The sequence below is a fragment of the Anser brachyrhynchus genome (genome assembly GCF_964034855.1).
Source record: "Anser brachyrhynchus genome assembly, chromosome: 1".
In the NCBI taxonomy this organism is placed as follows: Eukaryota; Metazoa; Chordata; class Aves; order Anseriformes; family Anatidae; genus Anser; species Anser brachyrhynchus.
Window position 1 is genome coordinate 64,746,319 of NC_137694.1, and position 27,960 is coordinate 64,774,278.

At 51.5% G+C, this 27,960-nt stretch overlaps 1 protein-coding gene across 1 annotated transcript; it reads right to left on the reverse strand.

Moving 5' to 3' along the window:
• Positions 1-753: 753 nt before the first annotated feature.
• On the reverse strand, positions 754-26,446 carry LOC308176647 (sodium- and chloride-dependent GABA transporter 1-like). Its single transcript, XM_080552700.1, has 14 exons — positions 25,855-26,446; positions 21,637-21,768; positions 20,878-20,978; positions 18,636-18,745; positions 18,154-18,286; positions 16,827-16,961; positions 16,082-16,185; positions 15,680-15,804; positions 14,515-14,627; positions 10,006-10,137; positions 9,180-9,282; positions 8,657-8,757; positions 7,694-7,861; positions 754-5,299 (listed from the first exon to the last, which is right to left on the reverse strand). Exons 1-14 carry the CDS (start codon positions 26,090-26,092, stop codon positions 5,195-5,197), a joined length of 1,800 nt encoding a protein of 599 aa, XP_080408826.1. The 5' UTR covers positions 26,093-26,446; the 3' UTR covers positions 754-5,194.
• Between the last annotated feature and the right edge of the window lie 1,514 nt (positions 26,447-27,960).

Consider the following 27,960-nt stretch of genomic DNA (forward strand, 5'->3'; position numbering starts at 1 on the left):
TCCCACCGCTGCCTCCCCCTTCCTCCCTCGCCGGCTTCTTGAAACGAGCGGTTTATTATCTTCCATAAAACGCTCAGAGCGGAGTCGTTGGGCAGCACAGGAGGAGGAGGAGGAGGACAATGTGTTCCCTGCGGGGAATTACAGATCCATATATTCTGAGCAGACACCGCTGTGCTGGCTCCAGCAAAGCCCCGGGCAGCTCAGCCCGGCAGAGGCGGCCGTGCCAACGCGGGGCTGCCAGCCGGGCTGCGGCAGCAGCTAGCTGGGTGCCAGCCCTCCGGCGTGCCACGGGCAGGGCTTCATCCCCACCAGGACAAGCAGCTCTGGCAGGACTAGGAGCGACCTGATCCTGCAGCAGCTGTAACCGTCCAAGTGAAAGACAAAAAGCTGCCAAAGCCTCTGCAGCTTCCTGGGCTGGGGCAAATAAGGGGAGGAGAAAATAGGGCAGAGCTCTCCCGAGTGTAGGGAATCACCGCGTCTGAGTTTCCCTTCCCACTCTTTAGGAGAACCAAGCACAGAGAAAGTCTCATTGGAAACACTGCTGCCACCATGGCTTCTCCCAGCAGTGATGGCACGGGGGTCACAGGTGGGGCCGTACAGGTGACGGCAGCGCAAGCAGGAGCACAGGTTGGTCCCTGCCAGCCAGATTTCTGCCAGGGTGAGCAGGCAGTGTGCTGGTTTCAGCACTCGCATAAGCTTTCTGTGCGGTTAGGATCTGCCCCGGCGTTTCAGACACTTCTCACCTCTGTCTTTTTGCACGGGGAGAGCCTTGCTCAGTGAGGGCCACGTGGGCCCAGGCAGGATTATCTTCCCTTTAAAAGGGAAAGAAAAAGAAAACATCCCCTGGGATCTGACCTTGGCCGTCACATCTTCTGGCATCCCCAGTGGAAAGGACACCCTGTCCAGCGGCTCAGGACATGTGGCCAGGAAAGAAATGTGCAAGGGAAAAGCAGGAGCTCTTATTAAATAGCTTGTTCAAAGATAAACCCCCGGCCATCTGTCAGCTTGCCCTAGAAGAGGCACTGCTCTAGTAATTAGCAGAGGGAAAGGCAGCAGAGACACCAAAGGAAAAAGAGCCCAGCAGCATGCTAATATTTCACGCAGGTCTGCCACGAACACAGTGCGAGGAAGGAGCAGGGGGGAAAGCGCAAGGAAAGGGAGCACACAGTGCCTCGCAAGGGCAGAGGATGCTGGAGGTGTGGGGCAGCATCCGCCCGGGGTGCACAGGATGCTCAGGGATGGTGCAATTTGGGACTCAGCATCCCGGGAGCAGCTCCTGCCATGGGGAGCCCCGGGGATGCTGCCTCAGGGTCCGTGCTGCCGTGGCTGGGACTCCGCCACCGAGCTCCCCAGCAGCATCAGGCTGAAGTTCCCCATGCAGAGCTGAAAAGCCGCTTTAAAATGCAAATCGTGGATTATAATTCCTAATCCCTTCATTGACAGCAAGCGCAGTCAGGGGACAGAGATGTCAGCTCTCTTCCTCTCCTTCCTGCAGGACCAAAAATGCTTCAAGAACACATCGAAGTGTTGGTGCTGCAGGCTGGGCAGGTGGCGACCCGGGGACAGGGCTGGGGACATCGTGGTGACATGCCCCAGGCTGTGACGGCGGGGATGAGGGCAGCTGGTCCCCAGGGGCCATGGCAGGGACAGATGCCACCCCTGAGGTGCTGTGGTTTTGCCCCGTGGCTGGCTGGTAGCGAGCACAGTGTCTGGGGCTGGTCCCTGAGGCCCCGGTGAGGCTGGTGCCGCTTTCTTGGCAGCAGGCCGGGCTGTCAGGAGACATCTCCATCAGTGTCACGGCCGACAGGTATCGGTGCGGGAGCACTAACCTCTCCTGAGCGTCTCCAGACATGGATACTTCTCAGCTGATGGCACCGTGAGGATGATGGACGGGGGCTGGGCAGCAGCCAGCACTGCTCTCGGCGCGCTGTCATGGCAGTGCTGCAATGGGGGTGCTGCGATGCCACCCCCTGCCCCCTGCCCCCTTTCTACCTCTGTCCCAGGGCTCCCCCAGGGGCATGGCGGGGACAGGCACCAGCCGTGGGGTAGCTCTGAATGGGGTGAACCAAGCCTGAGAGCCCAGGGTGACCATGTCCCCACCACCCTGCGGCTCTGAGCAGGTCTGACGTGGATGTCTCAGGCTGCCTGGGCCTCTGACCACAGGAACCACTTCAAAGATGCAGAAAGGTTGCTCGTCCAGGATGACCTCGTTTTTCCCTGCACAGCACGGCTGCACCCAACGCATTATTTAATGGGGAAGCAGAGAGACCACAAGCTACATGTTGGCCAGCTAGCCGAAGCCTTGCAGTGCCACAGGGCACCCGTGTCACGCTGTGCACGTTACACACAGCTTTGCACAACTGGCAGCCAGCTGTTGGGGCACATCTGGGAGAACGGCAGCAGGAAGAGCTCCCCCGTCCCAGGGAGAGCATTGTGCCCATGTCTCTGGGGTACGTGGTACTTGAGCAGCATCGGAGCCATCCTGCCTTTTGCATCGCCCCTCAGCTCCTGCTGCTGCGGCAGAGGGTGGGGGCAACGGCATTCATTTTTATTTCTCACAGCCCTCGGGAAAAAGAGGATTTTGAAGGGATTTGAGCACAGCTCCCTAAATAGCTCCTTAAAATTAAGAGGTTTCACGGCAGATTATGGTAAGCGGCCGCCTGCGGCGAGCGGGAGGCGCCGGCAGGTGCTGGGGAGCCGCGGGGCAGAGGAGAGGCAGGAGAGCTGCGGGTGGGAGCAGGACCAAAGGAGCAGGATCTGCCCCAGGACCTGCTGGGGGCAGAAGGAGCAGGGAGGTGGCCACCAGCAGCCGCTGGTGGATGGCACGGAGCAGCCCTTACTGGGGACTGGGCACTGGGGCGTGGGGTGGGCTAATGGGGCCGGCCCCATCCCTGCCTTGTCACCGGGCAGGGAAGGGGAGTGCGGTGGAGGTGGGAAGGCTGTTCTGGCACTATGGGAGGAGAGGGGCTGGAAATGCTGCGGAAGGGTATCAGCCACTAAGGCAGAGCTCGGCTAAGGACAAATTCCTCTCTGCATGGCTACAAATGCCAGACTTTGCAGATCCGAACATTCACGGTGGAAGTGAAATAGTGCAAAACCAGGAAAGGCCACAAAGCCTTTCAGAGCAAGCAGAGCTCTGCAGGAACTGGTGGAGCAGGGTTTGAGGACCCTCTTCTAGCAATACCAAGAAATAATATTTCACTCATTCTGGTCCAAAGAGCAAGAGAAGACAGCTGGGATATATCAGTTTTGATATTGGGGTGCGTATGGGTGCTTAGGGACTGGATCCTGTTGCAAAAAGCTGAACTCCTCTGGGGGTCCCGAGCTCCAGCGTTCAGTGGGAACTGGGCTCACGGTGAGCGGCTGAGCAGGGAACAGTTGTAAGGGTGGAAGGAGGGGGCTGGAGAGGAGCTGGGAAGGGACCTTGTTCTCTGGGCCCTTCCTTCCACACCAGCCTGGATGTACAGCCCTTGTACAGCTGAGGTCTTCCACAGTTTTAGGGTCTTGCCCAAGCATTGACTCTTCTGCCCATTACCCATGTTTGAAGCTCTCAATCTGCGTTTAAGGGGAGGGAGTGACCGGGATGCACAAGCAAAAGCAGGTTTCTAGTAAAGGACATAGCTGCAAAGATGAGAGAGCAGTGTCTGTTCTCAACGCAAATGCCCCTCTCAAAGGATTTGAGAAGACTGTGAGTTCCTTCATCACCCAGTTTATAAAGATAGGTGAAAGTGGAATAGAAAATTTCAGATACATAAGTGCCTGAAATCACAGGACAAGGAAAGATGACATTTCTGTAACTACCTGAGATTAATTGTGCTGAACTATGAATGCTTAGTTTTTGGCTTTCAGCTTTATGAGACGCAATGTGTACACCCAGAGCTCCCTGGTGTCTATCCATCAGCTGTGATTTTTTTGACACAAATATCCTAATGATGAGATGTGGGATGGGGCCTGGTCTCAGCTCGTGTTGCTGGAGGCTGCAAAAAACACCCCCAAGGCCTGATGAGGGCCGTGCACTCAGTGTGCTGCTCACACCGCCTTGCCCAGGGAGCCAGAGCTCTGAGGTGTTACAGCACCTACAGCAGGTCCCAGCCCGGTGCTGTGTGCGCTGCCTGTGCAGGCGCTCCCCAAGGGAAGTCAGCGCCGCTCCACGGGGGGAGCCTACTGCTCGCTGCATCCTACCAGGAGCTCCCGTCTTCCACAGCCCGGGGTTTCGGTGCTGCCACCTCCCAAAACAGGTAGAAGCCACGCTACCCGTGGGCACTACCCTGCGTCTTGCTGCCTCCCACCCGGGGACATAGCCAAGGAGGGTGCTTGGCAGGAATCGCCCTGTCCCAGCCTCGGGGCAGATCCGCACCACGCCAAAAGTTCTCCCCATGGCCCAGCAGACCGCTGGCCTCCACACAGAGCAGAACATGGTCAGCAGAGGAAACAGGACAAACACCCAGCAAAGAGCCCTCTGAACTGCATTTTAGGGTCGGGGGGTGGCCACTGCAAGCAGCTTCAAAGAGCAGGGCACTCCAGGAGGGAAAGGCTGCCTCTGTGCTCGGCTCTGACTCACAGGGCAGCAACACCTAGAGACATGCAGGACTGAGATACAACACCCGTGAGCAGCACGTCCTCTCCTGATGTCCTTCTCCGGTTTTGGGGTGGTTTCCTATAGCTATTAGCATGCTGGGCTCCTCACTGGAATTGGTTGTCCTGCTATGTCCCCTCCAACAATGCATTTGCTAGTGTTGTTTTACGCTACATCACTTGATAACCATCTGGGATTGTAACCTGGTGGCTTTCCGGGGCGACAGCACAGCTGTGTGCTACGGGACACTCAGTGTGGGATCACACGAAAAGGGAAGATGGAGAAGAGAGAAGTGGCGAGCGACCAGTCTAAGCTCTCTAGAAGCATCACCTCTCTCCAGGAGGAGGGAGCCTTGGGCACGGGCTGCTCCCCTCTGAGAGCCCAGGCCAGGACGTTGCACGATGAGGACGGTCACCGCACAGTGCCCTGGTGGCACCTCGCACAGAGCCGTGGTCAGCCAGGAAGGGGGGAAGAGATGCGAGGGGGCTCCTCCGCCAGGTCCTTTCTCCTCCTGGAAAGCCACCAGAGAGCCGGGGACAGCGAGCTGTGCCAGAGGAGCTGGAGGGGTGGCGTGGCACGGGCAGCTACGGGGCAGGGCGAGGAGCTCCAGCTCTCCTCCTAGACGGTGGCATCCGAGACCCTCCCATTCAAGGACGTCTTCGGCTGGAGGCCGTTCTCCTGCACCTGCGCCTCGGGCCGGGGCTGTGTCATCTGCTGCAAACGCTGCCGGGAACAAGTGGAGAGAGCTCGTCAGATGCTGACATGGCAGCAGCTGAGGGCTGGGACCCCCATCACCACCCTTGTGGTGGTCCCGGTGACAGCACAAGGGGACGGTGCACATGGCAGGGGTTGCTCCTGCAGCACCGCTCAGCCACCCACTGCAAGCTGCCCTTGCTTTGGTGCTGTGCAGAGCACAGCAGCGCCTGCTTTTACCCGAAATGCAGGGAGCACCTTTATAACACGGGCACACTGCTACCAGGCAGTACCAGTGCAAGCAGGAACAGGAGAGAGCTGTAATGTCACAGACTTCAGAGCAGACCCATTTTCCGAGTTCCCCTATTTTTTACAGCCAGGGTTTATTATGGAGCATTATTAACTAGCTGCAGCATGCTGACAAGGTCACGGTCCATGCCTCTGATGCAGATCAGACTCGTCCCCCTGCACAAACCTCAGCACCAGCAGTGATTCCCGTCACCCTAAAACTGATCAAATGAAAACTGTAGAGCAAAGTAAAAAGAAGCAAGAACCCAGGAAGATATGGAGGGGCAAGTCATTACTGGAGGCGTGTGGACTGAGCATCAGGAGTGATGAAAGCAAATGAATCACTTTTGCCTGTCAGGAAGGGACTGATGCTTCAAATTGCAAAAGAGAAGGCAGAGGAGGATTGAGCCTGACCTGAATAGGCTTCACTAAGTCAGGAAGAGGCTCTTTCCAGCAACGGGAAACAAGCTCCTACTCTCCAACACAGCTGAAGAGGCTGTTGCTGGGTGAAGTCCCTGAAATGTTCACTGAGCTGCTTCTGCCATTCATGGTCTTTTTTTTTCCCCCCTCGCATTCATGCTCGGTAGGATCAAAATGACTTGTAATCTTCCCTGTCTGTCATAACCGCTTTATTCAGCATTGGCATCTAATTTCCCTCCAGCTTCAGCTCTATTACAAACTAATCCAGGATCTGTGCATATAAGAGGCCAAAAATTCTCTCCGTCTCTCTGACACACACACTCGCACGCACGCACACAAAAGCCTACTTTCTTCCTGCTGCCATCTGCTGCTTATTGCTGGATCTATGGGCACTGGGGAGCACAAGCCCTCGGTCAGAAGGAGTGGCGCTACTTCTGGGGGGACACAGCTCGGCGTGGGCTCCCCCAGACACCAAGACGTGCTATTCCCATCCCAGCTGGGAACGGGATTGAAACCATATCTGTATCTGCACACTTCCCTTTTTCCCCCTTTTCAGCTCCTATCACAAGGTGGTAAGGAGCCCTCTAAATATCTGAGAAAGGATCTGCTATTGGAATTGCATCGACCCAAAATCACCTGAGTGGCTTGAGTCCTGTGGTAACCTCAATGCTGGCCTCAAGATCAATGGCAAGAACCAAAAAATGGCCTCAGATGAGAGACCAGAAATGGAAAGCAGATCTGAGACATCAAACCCACCCATCCTGTACCTGAGCCCATCCAAACAGAGAGCTGGGAGGAAGAAGAGTCAAATCCACCTGCAACCTGACCTCAGAGGTAGCGAACCTGAGGCTGACCTCAGCCCAGTGAATCCAGCCAAAACATTTCCAAATTAAACATTATTCAAGATACGTCATCCCCGAAGTAAACTCAAGGGGTTTAGGTGGCGTCTGCTGGCTGTTGCAGCTGAGCTGTGGAAGTCGTAAATCAGCAGCACCCCTGCAGTGACTTCTTGTGCACTGAGCGAGGGACGTGGTGCACGGTGCTCTCAAGACTGAGCATCAACACTGTAATTGAGATCTTAACAGCAATCACTAGGTAGGACATACAGAGACTCATGATTCACTGCTATATAAAACCTTGCTCAAATCACACACACACACAAAGAAGTTTTAAACAAGATTAAAGAGTTGCAGGTATTTTAGTTCCCGCATAAAATTCTGCCTTGCTTCTTATCCCCCTCATTCACTGACTGCCATTTGCAAAGCACATATCAAAAGATCGCTGTATGTCTCCGTACTAGCAGGTCTTAGCCCTGAGTTATTTCAAGCTCTGTGCTTGGAGGATGTTGATTTCTCTGCTGAGAAGTGCAAGGTAGACTTGCTCTTAGCCAGGGACTGTCGGGAACTGGGATTCCTCTGGGTTACTAAATTTCAAGGGTTTTTATCTTTTCTCCAATCTCCTTCAGGGCTCCAGTGCCCAGCTGTGCTGGGAACTCCTCTCCAGCCAGCCCACGTAGCCAGAGGCTGGTCCGTGCCTTGGGGCTGACCCGAGCCTTCCTGGAGGAGGGGACGTGCAGGGCTCCTGCGGCACCCAAGTAAAAACTCTGGCACAACATACTTTGTCAGAGCAGTCTCTGCTTGGTTCTCCTCAGATCAGTTCAGCAGGAGGCTTAACTCTAAGCAGAAAGCAGAAGAGGAGAGGTGAAGCCATTCATACCTGCCGGAGAGTCCCTGTTGAGGTGAAGAAACAGTACAGCATGTATCCTGGAATCAGCACCATGGAGGACAGAGCCATGAGCCAGCCAACGCCTTGCCCCCATGCAGGATAGACGTATTTTCCCAGTGTCAGAGGGGTCATTTCCACCACGCTGAAGAAGAACACACCCTAGGAAAAGAGCATCAGCCATCGCAGGTGCGGGAGTGCAAAATCAGAGGCCATCCATTCATTTTTTTCCTTTGTCATCCTCTTAGCTCACAGAGGTATTACAGAAATCCAGCAGCTCCTTAAACTATTTTAGATGCTTTCAGCCCATCATCTCTTAGTTTTATATCATTTCTCCCCTGATTATCCTATGTGAAATGCTGGAACTGGAATAACCCTGGTTTTCTTCTGCACCAGACTGCTCAGATAAGCAGTGCCCCCGTAAGCAGTTCCTAACCGAGTCAGGAACTTGGTTACTAACTGGCCTCAGGAGCCTTCAGCTCCCTGTCACTGGCCTTCTCACGCCATTCCTTGTACTACTCCTGCTGGAAATGTGGGAACCAGCAAAGGCAAGATTGCTCCACAATCAGCTATACTGTATTTGCTGGTGTCTTTTACTCTGACAAGGCTATTAGGCACTGAGGCAAGAAGCTGCAGCAGCTGAGAGCCTTCTCCAGTACCAATAACAGCTTCTAAAAACAGTAAATTATTTGCTTATCTCTTGGCATCTCAGAAAGAACTGATAGCATAATTTAGATTAAAATAATCACTCTGGATCTTTTCTTATGCATGATTTCCAATAGGCAGGGTGAAAGAGGGTCTTGTATTACTTCGCCCATCTCAGATAAGGCTACCAAGCACCTTACAGTTATGGACAGACCTATAGTGGATTGAGAACACAGTGTTTCCCCTATGGCCCATCCAAACTAAGAGGCCCGTCTGGATCCACTCCTGCAGATAGGTTCCTTCTGTTCTTACCAGGCAGACAAGAGGAGTGAAGAAGGCCCAGCAGATCTTCCACCAGATGCAAGGTTTGTAGCCAATCATTTCTTCGATGTTCCTGTAAAATCTGTTCACACCTACAGGAAGAAACGACTGTTGGAGAAAACCATCCATTCTCAGTGCCACAGTCATCACCTCTTCTCATGACAGAGCAAAGGCCAGCCACAGTGAGAGGGTGACAATGCTGTGGCATGGGAATAATTATCTGGAGGAGTCAGGAGATGGGGACACAAACACAGATTCAGCCTAGCAGCTTTCATGGTCCTGGTGTCCTCGGGAGGCACCAGAGGCCAGGACCCTAGGCATCTGCCAGTTTGTGCAGAGGTCTTTGTGGTGGCCTGGGGAAGTGAGATGACAGCCTCCTACTCCTGATTTTCTGGAGTTATCTGCCTGAGCTATTTTCAGTTGCAAATCTTTCATTGGCTTCACCGTCGGACGCTTTTGAAAAATCTCACTGTGCCCGTGGAGACAAGAAAGAAATAAGGTCTTTTGTGCTTACCATAACACCAAGAAATTGAGATGGTCTCAAAGAAGACAAGAAAGAGAAGACACATGCCACTGGCTGAGTAGTAATCAAAGAGCTTGAAGACATAAATGCCACCCTAAGGAGACAAAGCCAGGGTCAAGGAGCTTAGTTATAGATTATGCTTGAAAATATCAGCCAGCTGCTTGGATTGCTACTGTTTAAACTGCTGGCTTTAATGTTAATTTCCTTGGACAGCAGAGTGAGCACTTCAATGTTTCCACTGGAATCAGGTTCCCAGAAGAAAAACCAATGTGCTCCTGCAGACAATTAGCCAGCTTGTTCTGGCATGGCCAATGGTGAGGAGAAAAGCAGTGACTCACTAGGCTTTCTTATTTTTCTCTGGTTTAGATGGAGCCACTTAATTTAATCTGCTTGCCCCTCCCAGGAGCTTTGCTGCTTTGCCTCCTCACAAACCTGCAGAGCTCCACAAGTGGTCTGAAGACCACGCAGCCCCGACGTCCACACACGTGAACCTTGGCTTCAGACCCAGAGGTTCAGGGCCCCAAGAGACTGGTTCATGTTATCTTAACCCTTTGCACCAAGCGTTCCTTCAGTTTGGGCTTTTCTGGCCTAAGCCCTTACTGCAAACAGAAAAAGAACAAACCAGGCCCCAGGATGGTGGTGACAATGGTGGAGGCATCCTAAGTCACCTGAGACGTGGCAGTGATGATAAGCTCGTTTGTTCAGCACTAGGATGGCCCCCATGAGTACAGTCACTTCTCCCCAAGCTTTTGATGCTACTGTGATATGCAAAGGTGCCTGGAGAAGTGCCAGGAGCAGAGGTACAAGCTGTCTGTACCTGGGTGATGTTGGAGAATCCAATGAGGTAAGAGATGAAACAGACTATCGCAATGAAGACCTTCTTCCTGGCTCTCAGGATGTGAGGATACTCATCCATCAGGGCTGTAATGAACCCCTCCACGGTGCAGAACTGTGGCAAAAGATATACACCAAGGACTTGTCTGTGAGTATCTGAGCCTGACACCACCCCCACCTCCATTTAGCCTCAATGCTGAGAGCCTCGTTTCCTTGAGTGTCATCTCCAGACACTAGAAAAGCAGGCTCTGCACAATGTTGATTTTCATCATCTTCTGAAAGTGCCTCTCTCCCTTCACTGAACATAGAGGGAATTAAAAGGACTGAGCTTAAATGCCAAAAATTAGCTGAGATATACCTCCACCTTCTGCCGCCCATGGAAAGCTTCCTCTTTCCTCCCCGACTTCTCGAGGGCCACCCACCAGTGCCCCGCTCCCCGAGCTGCCAGCCTGTCCGTTGCAGCATTGTGTCTGTCTGCTGCTGGCTTTATCTCACTTTTCAAGAGCACAGTACTTTAAAAGACCGTCCTCACCGCACACGGTCTTTCTAGAGCTGGAGGCACCTGGCTGGCTCGTGTGGTGCTGTACCAGGCACAGCATGCTAATGCTGCCTGCACCGTGACACCTAAAGAAGTCCCCATGAGTGTGATCTTCCCGTCCCGTGGCACGAGGGCAGTTTGTATACGGGCAGTGCATCCTTCCCTCCTATTCCTTGTTACATTGTGAGAGTCACTTCTACGTCTCACTCCCAGAAACCACTGGTAACACACAGCTCTCAGAGAGCACATCACACCTGTAGCAAAAATACTGGGAAGCTTATGAGACCATTCCCCTGGTCACCCTCAGTAAGTGCATAAGCCAGTGACAATGACAGATCTTTCATTGCTCTTGGGTGTCAGGGACTTCTCTGTCTCTGGGAGGGTGCTCTAGAACCTGAGGGCATTTATAGATTTAGATCTGAACAGGGAAACAAGAAGAAAAAATAAAAGAAAAATCAGCAGAGGTAGGGGTAGAGATGCACAGCCTAAAAAGAGCAGCATAGCACTGGAAAAATCCGTGGAAGAAAAGCTGGGTGTCTGAGTCATGCCTGCTGCTGGGCAGGGACGGTGGAAGAGCTCACGTCCTGTCGGTCCTGGGGCACAGAGCGAGGCAAAGAGCAATGTTTCTGCCCAGGGTTTTATCTGTACACGGTGTAGTGTGGAAGGCTGCATCCCAGAGAGCCCAAGCTCTATTGCTTTGACTCAAATTTATAATGAACTAAGCCTTTTATGTTGGACAAGAGTGCTATTAAAGCATCCTTTGCTGTTTGGGCAGGGGTTGAGCTGCCTTTATACTCATCGACAGTGAGCTCTGCATCCTCATCCCACCCAGCTCGCTGTCTGGAAGAGTCAGGACTGAGCTGGCACCACGGTGTGAAGCGCCAGCATGACAAAAACAACCCTGTCGAAAGCTATTCCTTCCACGTGGCTGCATGGCCAGCGCTGGGCAGCCTGGCACCAGGCAAGGCAGAGAGGCTGGGACCAGGGGGAGAGGGTGGATGTCATGGGTGTCCAGCTAGCTAGGCAAAATGGGGAACCAAATGGTGGTATGCTTTTTTTTTCTAGCCATAAAAGAGGCAGTGACCTTCATACTGTTCACTGAAAATTGCCTCGCCACCTCATTGCCTCAGGCTTGGGAGGTGGTGCAGCCACTGGGGCTGGAGGAGGCTCAAATTCCAGACCTTGCTTCCCTGTCCGAAATTCCCAGCCCACACACTTAACCCCAGACATGCGGCCAGGATGAATAGGCACCTGAGGGAAAGCACCCTGCTTCCTGGAATGATGGGTGTCTGGTCAGTGTTGTGCCTCCTGGACTTCTTTACTTCACCTTATGTGTGCACTTGCGCAGGCAGGTGGATACATGCACATACACGTGTGTGAGCACACTTCAGTCTGCTTTCCAAAAAGCTCCATTTTATTCACTGTCGCTAGCCACAATTTTTAGCCCATTCTGTTCTTCCTCATGCTTGCCTCCATGATATTGTTTTTCTCCTAAAGATCGTATTCCAAATCACCTCTCTTTTGCTCTTTTTCCCCTCTTGGTGCTTATTCACTACCCAAGCTGCTCGGCCCAGTGCCGCATCCTCCCACAGTGCCAGGGGCTTGCTAGCCCCTCCGCCACGCCAACCAGAAGGAACCCCCTGACCCAGCCAGGACCAGGGCCTGGGGGTGGCTTAACCACAGCTGCCAGATGTGCAGCGGGGAGCCCTGAGCGTGGGTCTGGCTGCTCTCAGCAGCAAATCCTCACAGATAACCTGCGAGAGGCGGCCTCACATGGGACAGACGCGGGCTTGCAGTCACAAGGCTTGCTAGCTCCCTTGGGGAGAAAACGCCTGACCTGGAAATTGGTAGGTTAAAAGAAAGCATTAACATATTATGCAAGAGAGCCGAAGCCGGGGTAGATCAGAGGCAGAGTGAACATGAAGGACCACGAGCAGCAATTGAGGGCACGGCTGGGAGGTGCATGTTCCCCTGACGTAGGTCACTGCTCTGCTCATCGCGCTGCAGAGGAGAGGATCATGACGGCAGGGAGGCGGCTGGAGCTGGGCAGCATCTGCAGAAGGCTCTCTGCTGAGATCATGGGCACGGGCCCACCTCCACCCACCTTTTTTTATTTTTTAATGGATGCTTCAAAACGCATGTGCGATTGCAGCCCTTGTTGAAGCCCGTGCATGTTATTTGTTTTAGATGCACAGGCTGCCGCTCTGTAAATCGCGCGTTTGATTGACTCAGAGCTCCTGCGTGCACACAGAAAGCTTCTCCCCATCTATTTATCTGCGCTTTTTTAAAAGCCTGTTTTCTGTTTGAAGCTTCCTCCCCCCCTGCTCCTCCCCCAGGCAGTGATAGCCCCCCACAGACTGCCTGCCCTCTGAGACTGGCTGGCATAGGGGACCTGGAGAATTTCAAGTGGTATTTGAGAAGCAAATGCAGCAAATAAATTCCACACTGTGCTTTGAGGGCTTATTGTCATGTCTTGAACTATTTACTAGAGCTGAGTGAATAATCCATGGAGAGCAATTTTTATTTATTTTTTTTTTCTGTAAATGGAGCTTCTTTTGGAACATTTAGTCATTATTTGAAATTATTTGCCAATAATGTCTGTGGTCATGCAGCTGTGAGCTCCATGATGTGTTTATGGGAGTGTGCCATAATTGAAAACCAGGTCTGGGTGATCATATTTTCTTGGAAACCAGTTATGACACTTCAGGAATATGTCTGATTCTGAACTAGACTCGGGTTTATGAAGGCTGCATGTAATCTGGGAGAGCATCCATTTTGTGCCAGTGGTTTCCACTGCAAGGAAAGACCATGCAAGCACAGGAGAGGATGTGACAGACCAAACACACGCTTCTGAAGGAGCCTTTGGTTTTAGTGCACTTCCCACCCCAAAGGGGTTACTTCACTGGGTAGCTACTTTTATGCTGAATTAACAGAAAGAAAAAAAAAAAGTATCATCAATTGTAAAAAAAAAAAAAAAAAAAAAAAAACAGAGAGCCCATGCTGTTTTGTTTGGGGAGCCTTTCCCAAGGCACGGCTCCCTTCCTCTGCCAGGAGCCTGCTCACTACGAAGCTGGTGAGAGAGCTCAAGCAGCACAACACTCCACCTTGTAATTAACAGAACTACACTTGTTAACAACAGTGCCAAAATACTGCACCGAACCCCCATCACCACGGGGGAGCCCTGCTTCAAACACCACATCACTGCTTTTCTCAGTGCAACCTGCCAATGCCACAACAGTGTGCTGCAGTCTGGCCAGAGACTGGTACGTATCTCACAGAGATGCTCCTGCCAGCTCCTGGGAGTGGAAAAGTTGGGGACTTTCTACCCTAGCCCATGCCAGTAAGCCAAAGTAGTGGCATTTTCTTGGCAGTGCCTCACCAGAGATAAAGTTTGGTCACTGTGCTCCATGATACAGTAAGGAAATCCAAAGCACACAAAATTAGCTTCTCAAAAAATACCAAGAATAGCAACAACCACAAACTGTTATCGCGTGGACACAAAATGAAACAGTTAATACTGATTTCCCTTATTTTCCGTTCCCTGTCAGGCCACCTGGCAAGACCAGGGCACACTGTGCCCAAACAGCAGCACCAACACTTCTCTAGGGCCAAAACTCATTCTGAATGGAGAGCAGCTTTCCAAAGATACTCCTACAGGGAAGTGGTGATCATCTCATAAGGCTGGCTGGTTCTGCTGGTCACTATTGTGTTTTTAAATGGCAGCAGGACCATGACTGGTGCGCTGGGAGGTCAGATACCACCACGCTTGCAGTGTGTATGACCGTGTTAGGGAAAGAGTGCAGGGGTGATGAGCACACAGGAGGTTTTGTTTCATGTAGCTGAGTCTAAGGAAAGACCCTACTCATCACTGACCCAAGGTGCAGAACTAAAAACCACCATCATGTCCAAAAATATCTCTGTATCTCACCCCACTTTGTCCCTGGGTTGTCTCACCTGACTGTCCAGGCCCAGCATCATCAACATAGAGAAGAAGAGGATGGACCAGAGCGGGGACAGGGGTAGCTGTGTGACCACTTGCGGGTAGGCGAGGAAAGCCAGTCCAGGGCCTGCGGCAGCGAAAAAAAAGATGAGTCCATGTTTATAATGCATTTGGTGGAAAGTCTGACTGACAAGCAACAGTGAGGGATAGTCAGTGATGGCAGTTGGGAAGTGCAGAAATTTAAGACAGGAGCTAGAACAACATGAGCCTTCACCCGTGACACACCAACCCTGTGGGGTGAACAGTGGTGGGATGGGGAGGCATCAATGACTGAAGAAATGCTTTGCCTTTTCTTCTCCTGCCAGAAAGAAAGTCATCAAATCACTGCTACCAAATAGAGCTGGAGTATTTTGCTAGAAAAAAAAAAAAAAAAGAATGAAATTCCGAGCTGGATGTAACTTTCCTGATATTTTTTTTTTTTTTCCTCCCATCATAAAATGCTGTTGCTTGAGATTAAAGCTTTCTCTGGGAAAACAGCAATTTCAAAATATGTCTTTGGACAAAAAGACGGAGTCTCATCTAGGTTAAATAAATATTCTGAGATTACAATTTTTAAATTTCGCATGGAAAAGGGACTCCAAGTTTTGATCACATCTGCTGAGAACACAGGCAATGTGTGAGGAGCCATCTATTCTCCAAGGAAGGTTTCAGAAAGCAAGCAGCCTAAATATTTCACTGTAGCAAAAGCATATAAAACTTCACCACTGAAAGGAGGTGAACATTAAAAGCAGACAGGGATGCCCCTGGCAGCAGGAATTGGTGTGCAATAAACAGCAGCCACAGGTGCCTTGGACCCATCTTGGTGGGTGGGCATGCAAAGAGGGTTGCACGCTTGGCTTGTGGACAAGATAGGAGCATCCCGTGTTTGAAGTGGTATTGGTTACACCAGTAAAAGTGGTGTCATTACACCAATGACAGAAAAAGCTCTGGTACTCTGTACATACACAGTGCAGAAAGGTTTCACAGGAAAATATTAAGATCTGATTCTTCTCCATTTTAACTCAGGGACAAACCCTGAGTATCGAAGTAGAGAAATACAAGCCTGAAGAGGGGATGTTGGAGGAGTAGGGATGAAAACACAGTCTGTGCCTTATTAGCAGCACTGCTGTGACTGCTCACCTGAGGAGGCGAGCTCTGAGATCGACTTCTTCGTGATGTGCGACATGAAGCCAACGATAGAGAAAATAACAAATCCAGCGAATACGCTTGTTGTGGAGTTTATACAGCAGACAATAATAGAGTCTCTGCAAAAGAGAAAGTAAGAGAAGAAACCAGCTGCAAGACCCTACCAAAGAGGCAAGAATCAAAGGGTGGGCAAATGGAAGACTAAACCTTCCCCCTAGGGAGATGGCAGCGTGCCCCTCAGCTGCATGGTGACACAGGGGGATATCAGAGGTCAGGCACCCAGACTCGCTGTGACCCCTCCATGCCCACAAACACTTGGGGCAGAGGGGCTGTGGGATGGTGGCTGCAACGCTTTGCTGTGCCCACCACACGGGGACACAGGAGAACCCAACAGACCTGTAGACGTTGTTATGGAAAGTGTTGTAGCTCCCCAGCGCGATTAGGGACCCCAGCCCCAGGCCGTAGGAAAAGAAGATCTGCGTGGCCGCATCCATCCAGACCTGTGGAGGAAGAGCCAGCTTTGAGCCTGTCCTGCACCGTGTGGCCAGCTGGGCGGGTGAGGCCCACCACCACCCGACCTCTGGGTAACACAGCCCATCGTTCCCTCCCTCAGGGGCTGGCCTCCACGCTGCAGGCAGCTCCACACGGGGCCACTGAGGGGGCCGGATCCAGACTGCAGGGTTGGTGGCTCAGCCATCCAGCACGCCATCACTTCACCATCTAACACTTCCAAGAATTGCTGTTTTGTTCCCTGTTGTGTTTGTGCTGCTCCTGAGCTCCCAACACCAGTGCCACCACATCATCCTCTCCCTGGGAACACCAGAGCAGGGCCAAATCACCAGCCCAGGGTGATCAGGGAAACGAGGCACTCCTGGTGCAGAGGGGAGGCTCCTTTGTTGTGGTAATTTCTCACTTAAATATCACTTAATTACAAAACATCTGCTGCACTCATTTTCCGCCCATTAAGGACCTGAGTTTTGCCTCAAATTGTGAGGGTTGTGACAACTTTAATGGGGCAGCTATTCTGTTTCATTTTCTATTCCTTCTTAAATTATTCAAGGGAAGATCCCAGGGAACACTAACAGGGAGATAGCTGGGATGTCAGAGCTCCCAACAGGCTACGTACAGCCAGGCTACCAACCTCGGAGTCGGAGAGCTTTCTGAAGTCAGGCGTGAGGTAGAAGAGGATGCCCTCCTTGGCCCCCGGCAGCGTGACTCCCCGGAAGAAGAGGATGAACAGCATGAAGTAGGGGTAGGTGGCTGAGAAATACACCACCTGCGGGAGACACAGTGGGAGAGAGGCCATCAGCCATTCCTCTTCCTACCCATGGTGACTTTGTGGCCACTGCATCCCACTCTGAGGAGGGACGGGGTCCCCATGCATTGCCACTCTCAGCTGAGCCTGTGATCACAGGGAGAGCAGCCCGCACAGCCCCCAGGGAAGAGACCGGCCAACAGCTTCCCTGTGTTTTCCATCTCCCGCTCCCATGTAAGTAACATTTCTGGCTGCTTCTCTCTGCCAATGACACGCAAGGACACATTAATCGCAAAAGTAGCAGGCGAAATTCTGGATGGATTGCCCAAAGACAAGGGAATTGCAGGGGGATAAATTTAGTTCACAGAAGTAATCCCTTTAAGTCATTGCATCCTTATTTTGCAGAGCTAAAGCCGGTGTTCCTCTAGTCCAACGCATCAAGAAACATTAGCCATCTTGGCTTTCTTTTCAGCAGTGTTTCAGAGAATCACAAGCACGTGCCGTCCCTCAACACGCAACAGCAGTCAGTGGGGCTCTGCTGCGGCTGCGTAGCAAAACCCCAACCGAGAACCCCCACAGGAGTCAACAGTTGAGGTGACCTACCTCTGAGGTGCTTCTTTCTGATCTTCCCTCTAGATTATTCCTTCCATAATGCTGCCCCTTTACAACACGCTGTGCTCTAAATAACACACCTCAGTATCTCAGCATCACCGTTTCACTAAACTAAGCAATTACCTCTCTGCTGTGCTGGGCTGAAATGCTACTCAGTGAATAACCATATGCTTCTCATCTGTAAGTCTCCCACCAATAACTAAAGGGCAGCAGAGAAATTTTCAATCCAGGCGGTGAGGGTTTTTCAGCCCACAGCATTTTAAGAGACCCTGATTTTCAAAAGGGGGAGCCCAGAATAGACCTCACCTTCTTGAACTGTCCTGAGGTGGGTAGCATAAGTCATCTCTGAAAAATCTCTTCCCAAAACCTTCAGAGAGACTGAGCGCTCAGACCCGTGACTTTTCAGGGAACAGTTATTCTCTGTGCTTAGACTGAAAGTTACCATGAACACAGTAGCAATTTTTTACAACTGTGTAAGGTAAATGTCAAGAATTTAATAGCATCTACTGTGATTCTGCCTTGAAACACCGTAACCGTAGTTATAGGCACTCAGACTAAATCGAGGCTGGAGGACATTTCGACAGTGCCAAACCACACGTACCTTGCCTGTCCACTCCACACCCTTCCAGATGGAGAAGTAGACCAGCAGCCAGGCCAGGGCCAGCGTCCCGGCCAGGGGCCAGCGGATGGAGCCGGGCTCCCCCAGGCCCCCAGACATCTGGTGCATGTTCCTCCTAGGGGCGGCAGAGGTAGCGTTAAAGGGAGGCCCAAGCCTTGGGGACAGAGGGGTGGGAGATCCCGGAGGTGGCTAGAGAGAGAAGGGCCAGGTGCAGGCATGCACAAGAGCCTGCAAAACCCTAGGGGAACCCAAGGCTCATCATGAGGGGCTAAGGGAAGGAAAACAGATGCAGAGAGGCCGTTACCCTCCCTATTTATCTGACTACACATCACACCCCACGCCCATGCCCACCCCAGCCAGTAGCTGGCTTTCCAAGGCCAGGACTTGACAGGGAGGGCAGCAGCCCCAGCTGGCAGGACGGCCACGGCGAGGGAGAAACCTGGTGTAGGCAGCTGTGGACGTACTCCCAGAACTCGGTGACGGCGCTGGTGAGGTTGGTGGTGTCCTCCAGGGAGTAGTTGGAGAAGCAGCGTTCGGTGTTCCAGGCGTTCCCGCAGCTCTGCCACGGCAGGTCCTGGGGAGCATGCATGTAGTTAGCACCACATCTCCGGCAAGGGGTGAAAACTGCCTTCTTTTAAACTGCAAACCCATTATTATTATTATTTTATTTTTGCAAAGAGGACAGGTGGTTCATCTGGATGGGCAGAAGCCTTGCAGCCAAAGGCGTTAAATGCTTTTCCAGAATAACAATGAAGTGTGATGCAGGCTTTTCCAGGAAATAATATCAAGACATGATTAAGGCAATGTCATAGCTCTAATAAAATGCAGCAATTCCCTGGATAGGAAGCAATTTCCAATTAACTGTTGGTAATTAATAGCTACTAATTAAAATAGCTACCAGCAGATATTGTGTTTATAATCACTACAGCTTTTGGCTATTTTCACACAACAAGAGGTTGGAATTTACTGCACAAAGGATAAACTCTGTTTTGTTCCTTATCTCCTATTTATACCAGGCTCCAATGTGTAAAAAGCAACGTGGCATTGAGAACTGGGGGCTAAGGGCTTGTCTGTATGAATAAACTGTTGCAGCATACGCTCAGGAGTAAACGTGAAGCGCAGTAGTTATTTCGTGCTGTCCCCTCCCCTGATTTTAAGCAGTGCAGAGAGGTTCTTGGGATATGTTTACACCGTGGGCAGCAGCGTGACGGCAGCACACCGTTGCAGGTTGAATGCAACCAGCTCTGGAGCTGCAGCGTCACGGGCTGTATGAGCACACAGGGCAGCGTGCCCTTGCCACATAGTGCCATGGCTAAGGGAGCCCAGCTTGAGCAGCTCAGACACATCCCCACGTGCAGCAGTCTCATTTCTCCAGCGCAGAGCAGGCACGTCCACAGCACGTAGATGGCTGCAGAAGGACTACTCTGGATGATTTCCCTTTGTTGATTAGGCCTCGGGCTCCAGCTCAACAAAGCCTTTGGGAATACGTTTGTGTCCATTCCTATCCATCCGTTAATGCAGACCCCATTAAAAAATATTATCTGTGTTTCATGTGTTTTGTTGCACCAGTGCCTGTAAGCAGAGCCACACAGCTGCCCTTCAACCAAGTGGTTTGCATGACAGAGATGTGGCACAGCTCTTCCAGGAGGGGTGGGCAGGGAGACTTTTTTGCTGCTCTATTTCCTCTGGATCTCAGAGGACAGAAGCTGCACAAGGCAAGCTGGGTTCCTTGTTCAGCTTCCAAATACTCCTGGTCAAATTTAGGAGGGGCAGGGGTCATGCATCAGCCTAGCTTTTTGATTGGCATGTTGGGAAGCATCTCAGGTGAAAGCAGACACCTGGAGCTGCCTATGGAGACACTGACACTGTCACCAGCCAGGTCTGTGACACCTCAACAAACCAAGGACACATCCTAAGATGCATCCTGCCCAGCCTTTTGTTCATTTGGGAATCCCTTGAGGGTGTACTAGTCATCCACTGCTGACAATTTTGTTCAGGACCCAGCAGCCTACAGTGAGTAAAGGCGGTATGAGTGCAGCTGGGCATGCCAGACAGAACATTTTAGCTGAAGTGTTAACAGACATGTGAAATCTTTTGATCAAACAAACAGTGCAAGTGGTTGTACAACCTTTGTAACAGCAGTTCAGGCTTATAGTTAAATGAAAACCATCCCATTTGAACCATAGAGTTGATGTCTTTAAGGCTGCAGGTTGCTCAGAGAGCTAAGGGTGCTCTTCCCAGCTGCTGGGCCAAAAGAAATCACCCAGCTATCAAGAAATTAACATGGGGTGTTCACATGGAAATCTCACATGGTAAAATATCCTGCTGCAGGAGAGGAGACCATTATATACCGCAATGCTGAAGTACCTGTTAAGGGATAGTCACAACCTGATATCTAAATGCTTTCTGAATCATGTTCCAAGCAGAAGAAATTCTGGGGATTTTATTTATCAAGAGAAGTGTAAATGAGGACTAATTAAGGTCAGGACCTTAGATAAATCCCATGTAATGAGAACATGTTGTAACAACATACAGCTGGGGAACGTGCAGCTCTTGGCTTCACACAGCTCCAGACATACAACAGAGACACAAGGTGGGTTTTAAAACACACAAGGTGTGTTTCATGGCATGAGCAACTCTTCCCTATACAGCAGGGAGTAAGGACTGCACAGCCAACACCACACCGCACAAATGCCTGTGACTCACCGCAGTGAAAGAGTTGAAGAGATAGTAGAGAGACCAGGAGATGATGACAATGTAGTAGATGTTCAGCCAGAAGGAGAGAACCACAGCTGCCAGCCCCACTCCTAGGAAAGAAGGCAGAGAGAAGCATCAATCCAGGTCTCTGGTGCCCATCTGAGCTCCTGGGCACCACAACAAGCTTTGTGGCAGAGCCAGAAAAAACATACACTGTGCCTTCAAGTGAACTGGTCAGCAAGGGAGGCTTATTCCCTCACATTTCTCACCCACTCATTTCCATTGGGTGAAAATTTCAGTTTGCTACAGATACTTTAGGGACAGAGCTCCACAAAAACAAGATCTGGTCACTTCCCCAGCAGAATCTCTCCTTCCCATGTCCAAGGCATTTCTAAATCATCATTTGTTTCCAGAAGGCTGTGACTCCAGATATGGCAGCAGGTCCACAAACTCTATCTACAGCCTTCCCAGGCAAACAAGGTGAGCCCACATGGGGGGGCTAGGGGCAGGTCTTCTGCAGCCAGAGCCCCTGCATCAAGTCCTTGTTGCTCTTGAACAGCTCTGTCAGCACACAGGACTGCTTAACTGCACGGTGATGCTAGCAACTCCAGGCTTCATGGTCAAGGACAGCCTGATAAATATAGACGGAAAAAACTCTGCTGACCTGGCATCCCACCCCAGCTCCCCAGGGATTTACTTCCTGTTACCATTAGAGGACTTTTTTCTGTAGCCACGTGCCACCACCTCCACAAACTTACAGTACAGTACCTTTAAACATGGGTGCTAATTTCCAGACCCCCAGTCCACCCACAGAGGTATACTGGCCAAGAGCAGTTTCCAGCAGGAAGAGGGGAATCCCAGCAAACACCAGCGTCAGGAAATAGGGAATGAGGAAGGCCCCTGAAAGAAGGAGAAGTGTTATCATGTGTCTCCCCATTTTACCAAGAAGTAAATGCCTCCAGCTGCTGTTTCTCCAGCAGCACCCACACGACGATGAGCAGACTTGCTCAGAGGCAACAGCTGGTGTTGGTGAGTTTGGAAAGTCTCCCACTGAGAGCACCACAGCCTTCCCCTTATGTAGTCGTACCACTGTGGGTATATGTATCTCATATATATATATATACACTACATCATAGCCGTGTGACACCAGTCTCACTTAGTTGATAGATTCTTGGGTGCTGCTAAGCCCGAAGTGACAATGAACCCAAATGCCCAGGTACTGACATTGGTAACTTGTTCTTGTGGGTGTTTTCTGTCTTACCTGCAGTGACAATTCTTCACCTTGGGGAAAAGGGCACGGGAATATCTGGCATTGGCCACCATTTTCTTTGTTTGCAGCTGTTTCAGTCTTTTAAGGAAACTATGGCTAAGCCTGTATTTGCTCTTCTATCAGCCCTGTGTACCTCGCCACCCTCCTCCTAGGTTTTACCCTTGAAGTCACTGGTGAAAACATTATTCCTCTCTGTGAATCCTTTTGGAAATCCTCTTGCCACTAGAAGGGAGGCAGTGCAGCCAACCAGCAGAGATATTACTTGCACACCAATATTAGAAGAGCAAATACAATAGATGAGCCTCACCATGTGATTTGAAGGCTGTACATGTGCAGATCATCTTGACTTCTAGGATTTGGCACAAAGCTCACTTTCCAGCTTCCTTGTGCATGTGCTGGAGCATACTATTGTCCCTGAGGAGGACAAAGTCTTGCAGAAGATACCAGTGGGATATAGAGAGAGGGACACTATGCACAGCAGCAGCTGGCTGTGTCCAGGGTGGCACTGATGTCTGCACCAGCTGGAGCGCCGAGCTGTCAGCCCATGTCTTCTTCTGCAGGTGTTATCAGGGGAGCAAACACGGAGCCAGCCAGCAGAGCCACCTGCAGAGCTGCAGCCCAGCTTGCGCCTGGCAGAGCCGGGCTCCCTCAGCTGCTCTCCGAGGGCGGCGAAGCAGCGAGGCTGTTGTGGCCGCTGGCCTGGGGGCACCCAGCTGAGGACGCCTGCATGCCAAGCGGGGAGCTGAGCCCAGCTGGGAGAGCCGGGTGCCAGCACCCGGCGTGGGACTCAGCAGGGGCCACCGTGCAAGCAGAGCTGGCAGCGGGTGGTGGGGAGGAAACGCTGCAGGCCAGCAGCTCGATGTCTGTCAGCCTGAACTGCAAGCTGGCATGCAAGTACAGGCTCTCGGCTCCGACAGCAGCCTGGTGAGGAGGAGCCAACAGCTCTGAGCATGGCAGCAGGAGGAGCGCTTCCCACACAGCATCCTACCCGTGGGACAGGTCCAGCCCCAGGAGCTCTGCAAGAAGCCAGAGGCCATGGATGCTGCCTTGGTGCCATTGCAGAGCTTGGGGACTGAGCTTATCGGTGGACACAGTGTCCGGCTCACTTCTGTGCAAGCAGCTAATGAAATCTGGCCACTGCCTGGTCCTGCATTTTTCATCTGCAGCAGGCCAGGAAGGTTTGTAAAAAGTTTTATTAGACTACTGAGAGAGAAAATAAACCAAACCAAACCAACAAAACAAACAAACAAACAAAAACAGATGAACTTTTGGACCCAGGTCAGTTATCCTGGCTTGACCCAAAAAAAATCAAAAAAATCTAGAATTGGGGAAAATCTTGAAGCCAAACTGCAGACTTGAACTGAGGGCTGTTGGCAACAGTGCTACTCTGCAGGGCCAGGTTCCCCAGCAGGCACTGATAACACCCCCAGGGGCTGTACAGCCAGAGGTGAAATCAGTCTGGGAATTTTTACCTAAAATCTGCATGCCTGTGCCTCACTATGCAGCCCCACATCCATCTGCAGTCTCAATCTATCTCCTAATGCCATACAGCAAGGAATTACAATTAATCTTTAAGCCAGTGAACACTGCCCACGAATCAGTTGAGCATTACAAGCTGTTATGTGCCTTTTCTTGGCATCTCAAAGTGTAAATGAGAAGTTCATGATGCTTATTTAAAGAAATGTTCCTCTCTCAAGTTATTCAAGCTCAGGATCTCATAGACAATTTTTAGTACCTACTGAGCCACATTTAGAGTCAATTTAGAGTCCGGTAAAATCCTTTTGACATCAGAAGGACTGCATGGAGCTGAGCATTAGTCATCGCTGGGCTCATCCATCTGCGTGCAGAGCCAGCAGGGAGCCCGGGCATCTCTCTGGATGAAGCCTGCTCCATGCAGTGGATGGGGCTTGTATGGGGCTGCCATACCCAGGGTGAATATCCCCTAACTACATGCCCATTTACAATGCAGAGCAAATCAGCCACGAGCTGATACAACGTGACGGCAGTAAGATGACAATATTTCCATCCAGTCCAATTGTCCTGTGTGCGATGGAAGCAGCCCGCGCCCTGCACAGCAGACATGCAGGATGCTACAATTAGCATCCTGCCCTCTGCCTGCTCTGCCGGGGCCGTGCCCAGGCGCTGCCCACTGGCTTGCCATCAGATGCAGCGTGACCCTTCCTCACTGCTCACCGCCAGGGACCGGTGACACCTGTGTGCGTCACTTCTGCCTCTTCCAGGCATCAGCCGCTCGCTGCTCCTTGTTGCCAGCTGTGGGCACAGCCAGACCGGGATGGAGCTGGAGGAACAAGCAGCACAGGCTGCCACCAGCTGCACAACCCAGCAGGCGAGGCAAGGCATGAGAGCAGAGGTACCAATTCCCCCATTTCACCTGCACAGTGTTTTTGCTGGCAGCTGGCTGGTCCCTCAGCATGCCTGCAGCTGCCAGGTCAGAGGTTACCCCACCTGCCTTTGCTAGCACTAATTACAGCAGTCTGCACCTCTGTTGCACCATCCCTCTTAGGATCTCAGCTGGCTTTATAAATCGGATTGATTTTAGCTCAGAGAAACCTCTCACCTAATTATAGGTATCACCATCCCAACCTTTAAATGTGAAGAGAGGGGCAGCATAGATACGGTGTGTTTGGGATCATGCAGCTATCACAGGGCAAAGACTGGGAAGCTTTGTATGAGGGTGGGAACCACGGCCTGGTGCCAGAGCATGGATGGATAAACACGGGAAACCTGCACCATGGCTCCCCTGCACAGACCTGGATGATGCCCACAAACCTCATTCAGCTCAGCCACTCACTTGTACCTCCCTGCGAAATGACACACCAAAATCAAAATCACCCTGTCAAAATGGATAACTGCCTGGTCTCCCACTGGGACTCACTCCACAGGCTTCAGAGAAAGGGCCATGATTCCCCTAAAAGCCACAGAGTTACACAGGCAGAACACTGCAGGTTCCCAGAAGGGAAGGAGAAGGTCCACCTACACCCCCTATGCCAGGGACAGCCGGGGTGGGCTGGAGACAAGAGAATTCATGAGAACTGGGAATGAAGCAGGTTTTGAAAATAAAATTTGAGGCAAAAAGAGAAGGAAAAAGGTGAGGAGAAAATAAATGAGAAAAGGAGACCCTCAGAGCAGCATGGACAAACATGACCTTGGGGATGAGGACTCTGGGCAACAAAGAGCTAAGAAGGAAGCAAACACCAACATGGGAAGGCTAATGTGACGATATAATTATATGTACAGCCTGAAAGGTGAGGCGGAGGAGTTCAGACTTGTGGAGAAGTCTGAGGAATGGCTCAAGGAGGTGAGCAGCATGTTAAGGAGGAAAGAAAAGTTATTTTACTAATAAGCAAAAACACTGAGAGAGGTGGGCATGGGGGAGGAGAAGAAAAGGTTGTCTGCGCTATTGATGTCAAAGCAGCACGTATTCCCCCCCACAAAAGCATCGCCATGCTGAGGTTGAAGATACAGCACCATTTTACAGAGGCAAGCTGAGACACAAGGGTGTGTTTAATGACTTGATCCAGGTCATGGAGAAAGTCTGTAGCTGGGGAGGGAGATGACCTCCCACCTGTCTTGATTTCTAACCCATTGCTGTTTCCATCTGCCCACCAGCCACTTGTACAGACCCATACCAAGCCAGAGCCCAGCCAGGGGGCAAGGCTGCTCAGAGGTGAGTGCAGACACTGCGTTTCTCTCACCTCCTCCGTTCTTGCCGCAGAGATAGGGGAAGCGCCAGACATTGCCCAGCCCGATGGCATAGCCCACGCAGGACAGCAAGAAGTCAAATCTCCCCTTCCAGGAGCCTCTGTCTGGGATCTCCTTCTTCTTCTTGGTGCTCAAGGCTTCAGGGGCGATGGGCTCCGACTCCTCCAGGGCTGCCTGCTTCACCTCAGAGGGAGAGCTCAGCTCCACAGAGGTGTTGTCCATCTTGCCCATGGTGACTCAGATGTACGGCTGCTTTTGCTCAGGGGCTGGAGGAGCAGAAAAGGCAGCCTTGGTCCTGGCCAAGCTCAGATGAAATGGGAAGTGATGGGCAAATCTCCTGATGAAAAAGTGAAGAGAGAAGTTACCCAGTGTTAGTGTGTCATGCTCAGGGGAGAGCCTCACAGGGCTGAGGCGGACCCATGGGGTTGACTCATGCACATCAGGGCAGCCTCCCCATGCCTCCCTGCTTTCACCAGACGTAACCAGGAGGGAAATTTTGCTCTACTGAGGAGCCATGGTCACACAGACTGCTAACAGCGGACTCAGACTGGTTGTTATCAGCATATAGCAAACCCCTCGCCTCTCTTCTCCTCCTCATCCCAACGCTTGCTCTGTGAAAAGCTCTGGGACCAGTGTGCATGTGGGGACACCCCAGCAGTGTGAGCTGCCTGCAGGTGACCCACCACAGTGCAGTCCAGGCAGAGAAGTATATTTGGCATGTCCATGAGACAGTGGACAGAAGGGCACACCAGAAGTACCACATCCCTCATGTCCAGGACCCAAACCTGAGTACACAGAGACACCTGAGATGGTGTGGCCCAGCCATCCATGCATGGCTGTAACCACGTAGCTTTGCAACAGCACCTCCACTATGGACACGTGCTGCTTTGCTACTCATTGCCCTAAAAGACGGATTTTCATGAGTACTTTGTGGAAGTACCCCTGAAGGCATCTAAGCAGGCCCTTGGAGCTGTGCTGTGCACCCTAATAGGGTGTCTGAACAGGGCCCAGGGTCTACATGCCAGGTCAGAAGCCATGTGGGTTTATGAGGCCCAGACAAGGCAGAGATGCCCAGCTGAGGGAGAGAGCAGCCTTTGCAGCACCTACACACTCCCCAGCTCCTTGGAGCATGGCAGAGGGATCTATTTTGGGCTGCACAAGGTGGCAGTGACTCAGCCATGATCACTACAATACCTGGCAAGGAAATCCCTGGTCTGTTCGGTGCCTCCTTCTACTCCCTGAAACGTGTGATGTTGCACTCACCAGATGATGATCAGGCGATGCTCATGAGTAGAATCCACCAGGATTTTCACCAGAACTGAGGACCTACCACCTCAGTTCGGGAAATCCCTGAGCTACAAGCTACTGGAGGCTGAGGGGCTCTTCCAGGGAAGCACTGCTCTGTACTTCTCCTGGTTGTTTCCTTTCCCCTCAGCATCTGCCCTTGGCCAGTGCCGAAGATGGGGCCTGGGGCCAGCATGGCCTTGGCTCTCACCCAGGCCATTTTCTGTAAAAGTGAATATAAGCCTCCAAAAGGGGCCATCATGGTAGCCAGTGCTACAATCTCCCAAAAAAGTCTGTTGACAAAAACCTTGCCAGATACACAGATCAGAAATAAATGTCAAGTGGGTATATCAGGAAACAAAAGCATACTATGAAGAGGTGGCGTAGTCTAGTAGTCAAAGCTGGCCTTACTTGAGCTACTTATTCTTGCCAGTCTCATCTAGTAAGCAAAGAGTACCCATTTGCCCCACAGGATACTTGTGAGTACTCACCAACAGGTGTTTCTAAAACTTTCTGAACAGACACCCTCCCAGCCAGGCTGAACAGCAGCATCGGATCCTGCTTACTACAAGTGACACCCTGCGACTACAGCAGATGGATTTCCTTCCTCCACAGAATTTGTCACAGAGGTTAGAAAAACTGCCAATTGCAAAGAGAATGGCTGAGCCAGAAAATAACTATAATTTATTCTGCTACGTCAACAGAGAAGCCAGAATACTCCTTGCTGCAGAATAAAGGCTGTAAACCAAAGCCCTCTGAGCTTCAAAGCCAACCCAGAGCCACACAACTCCTTTAGCCCGAGGATGGTTGCAGGT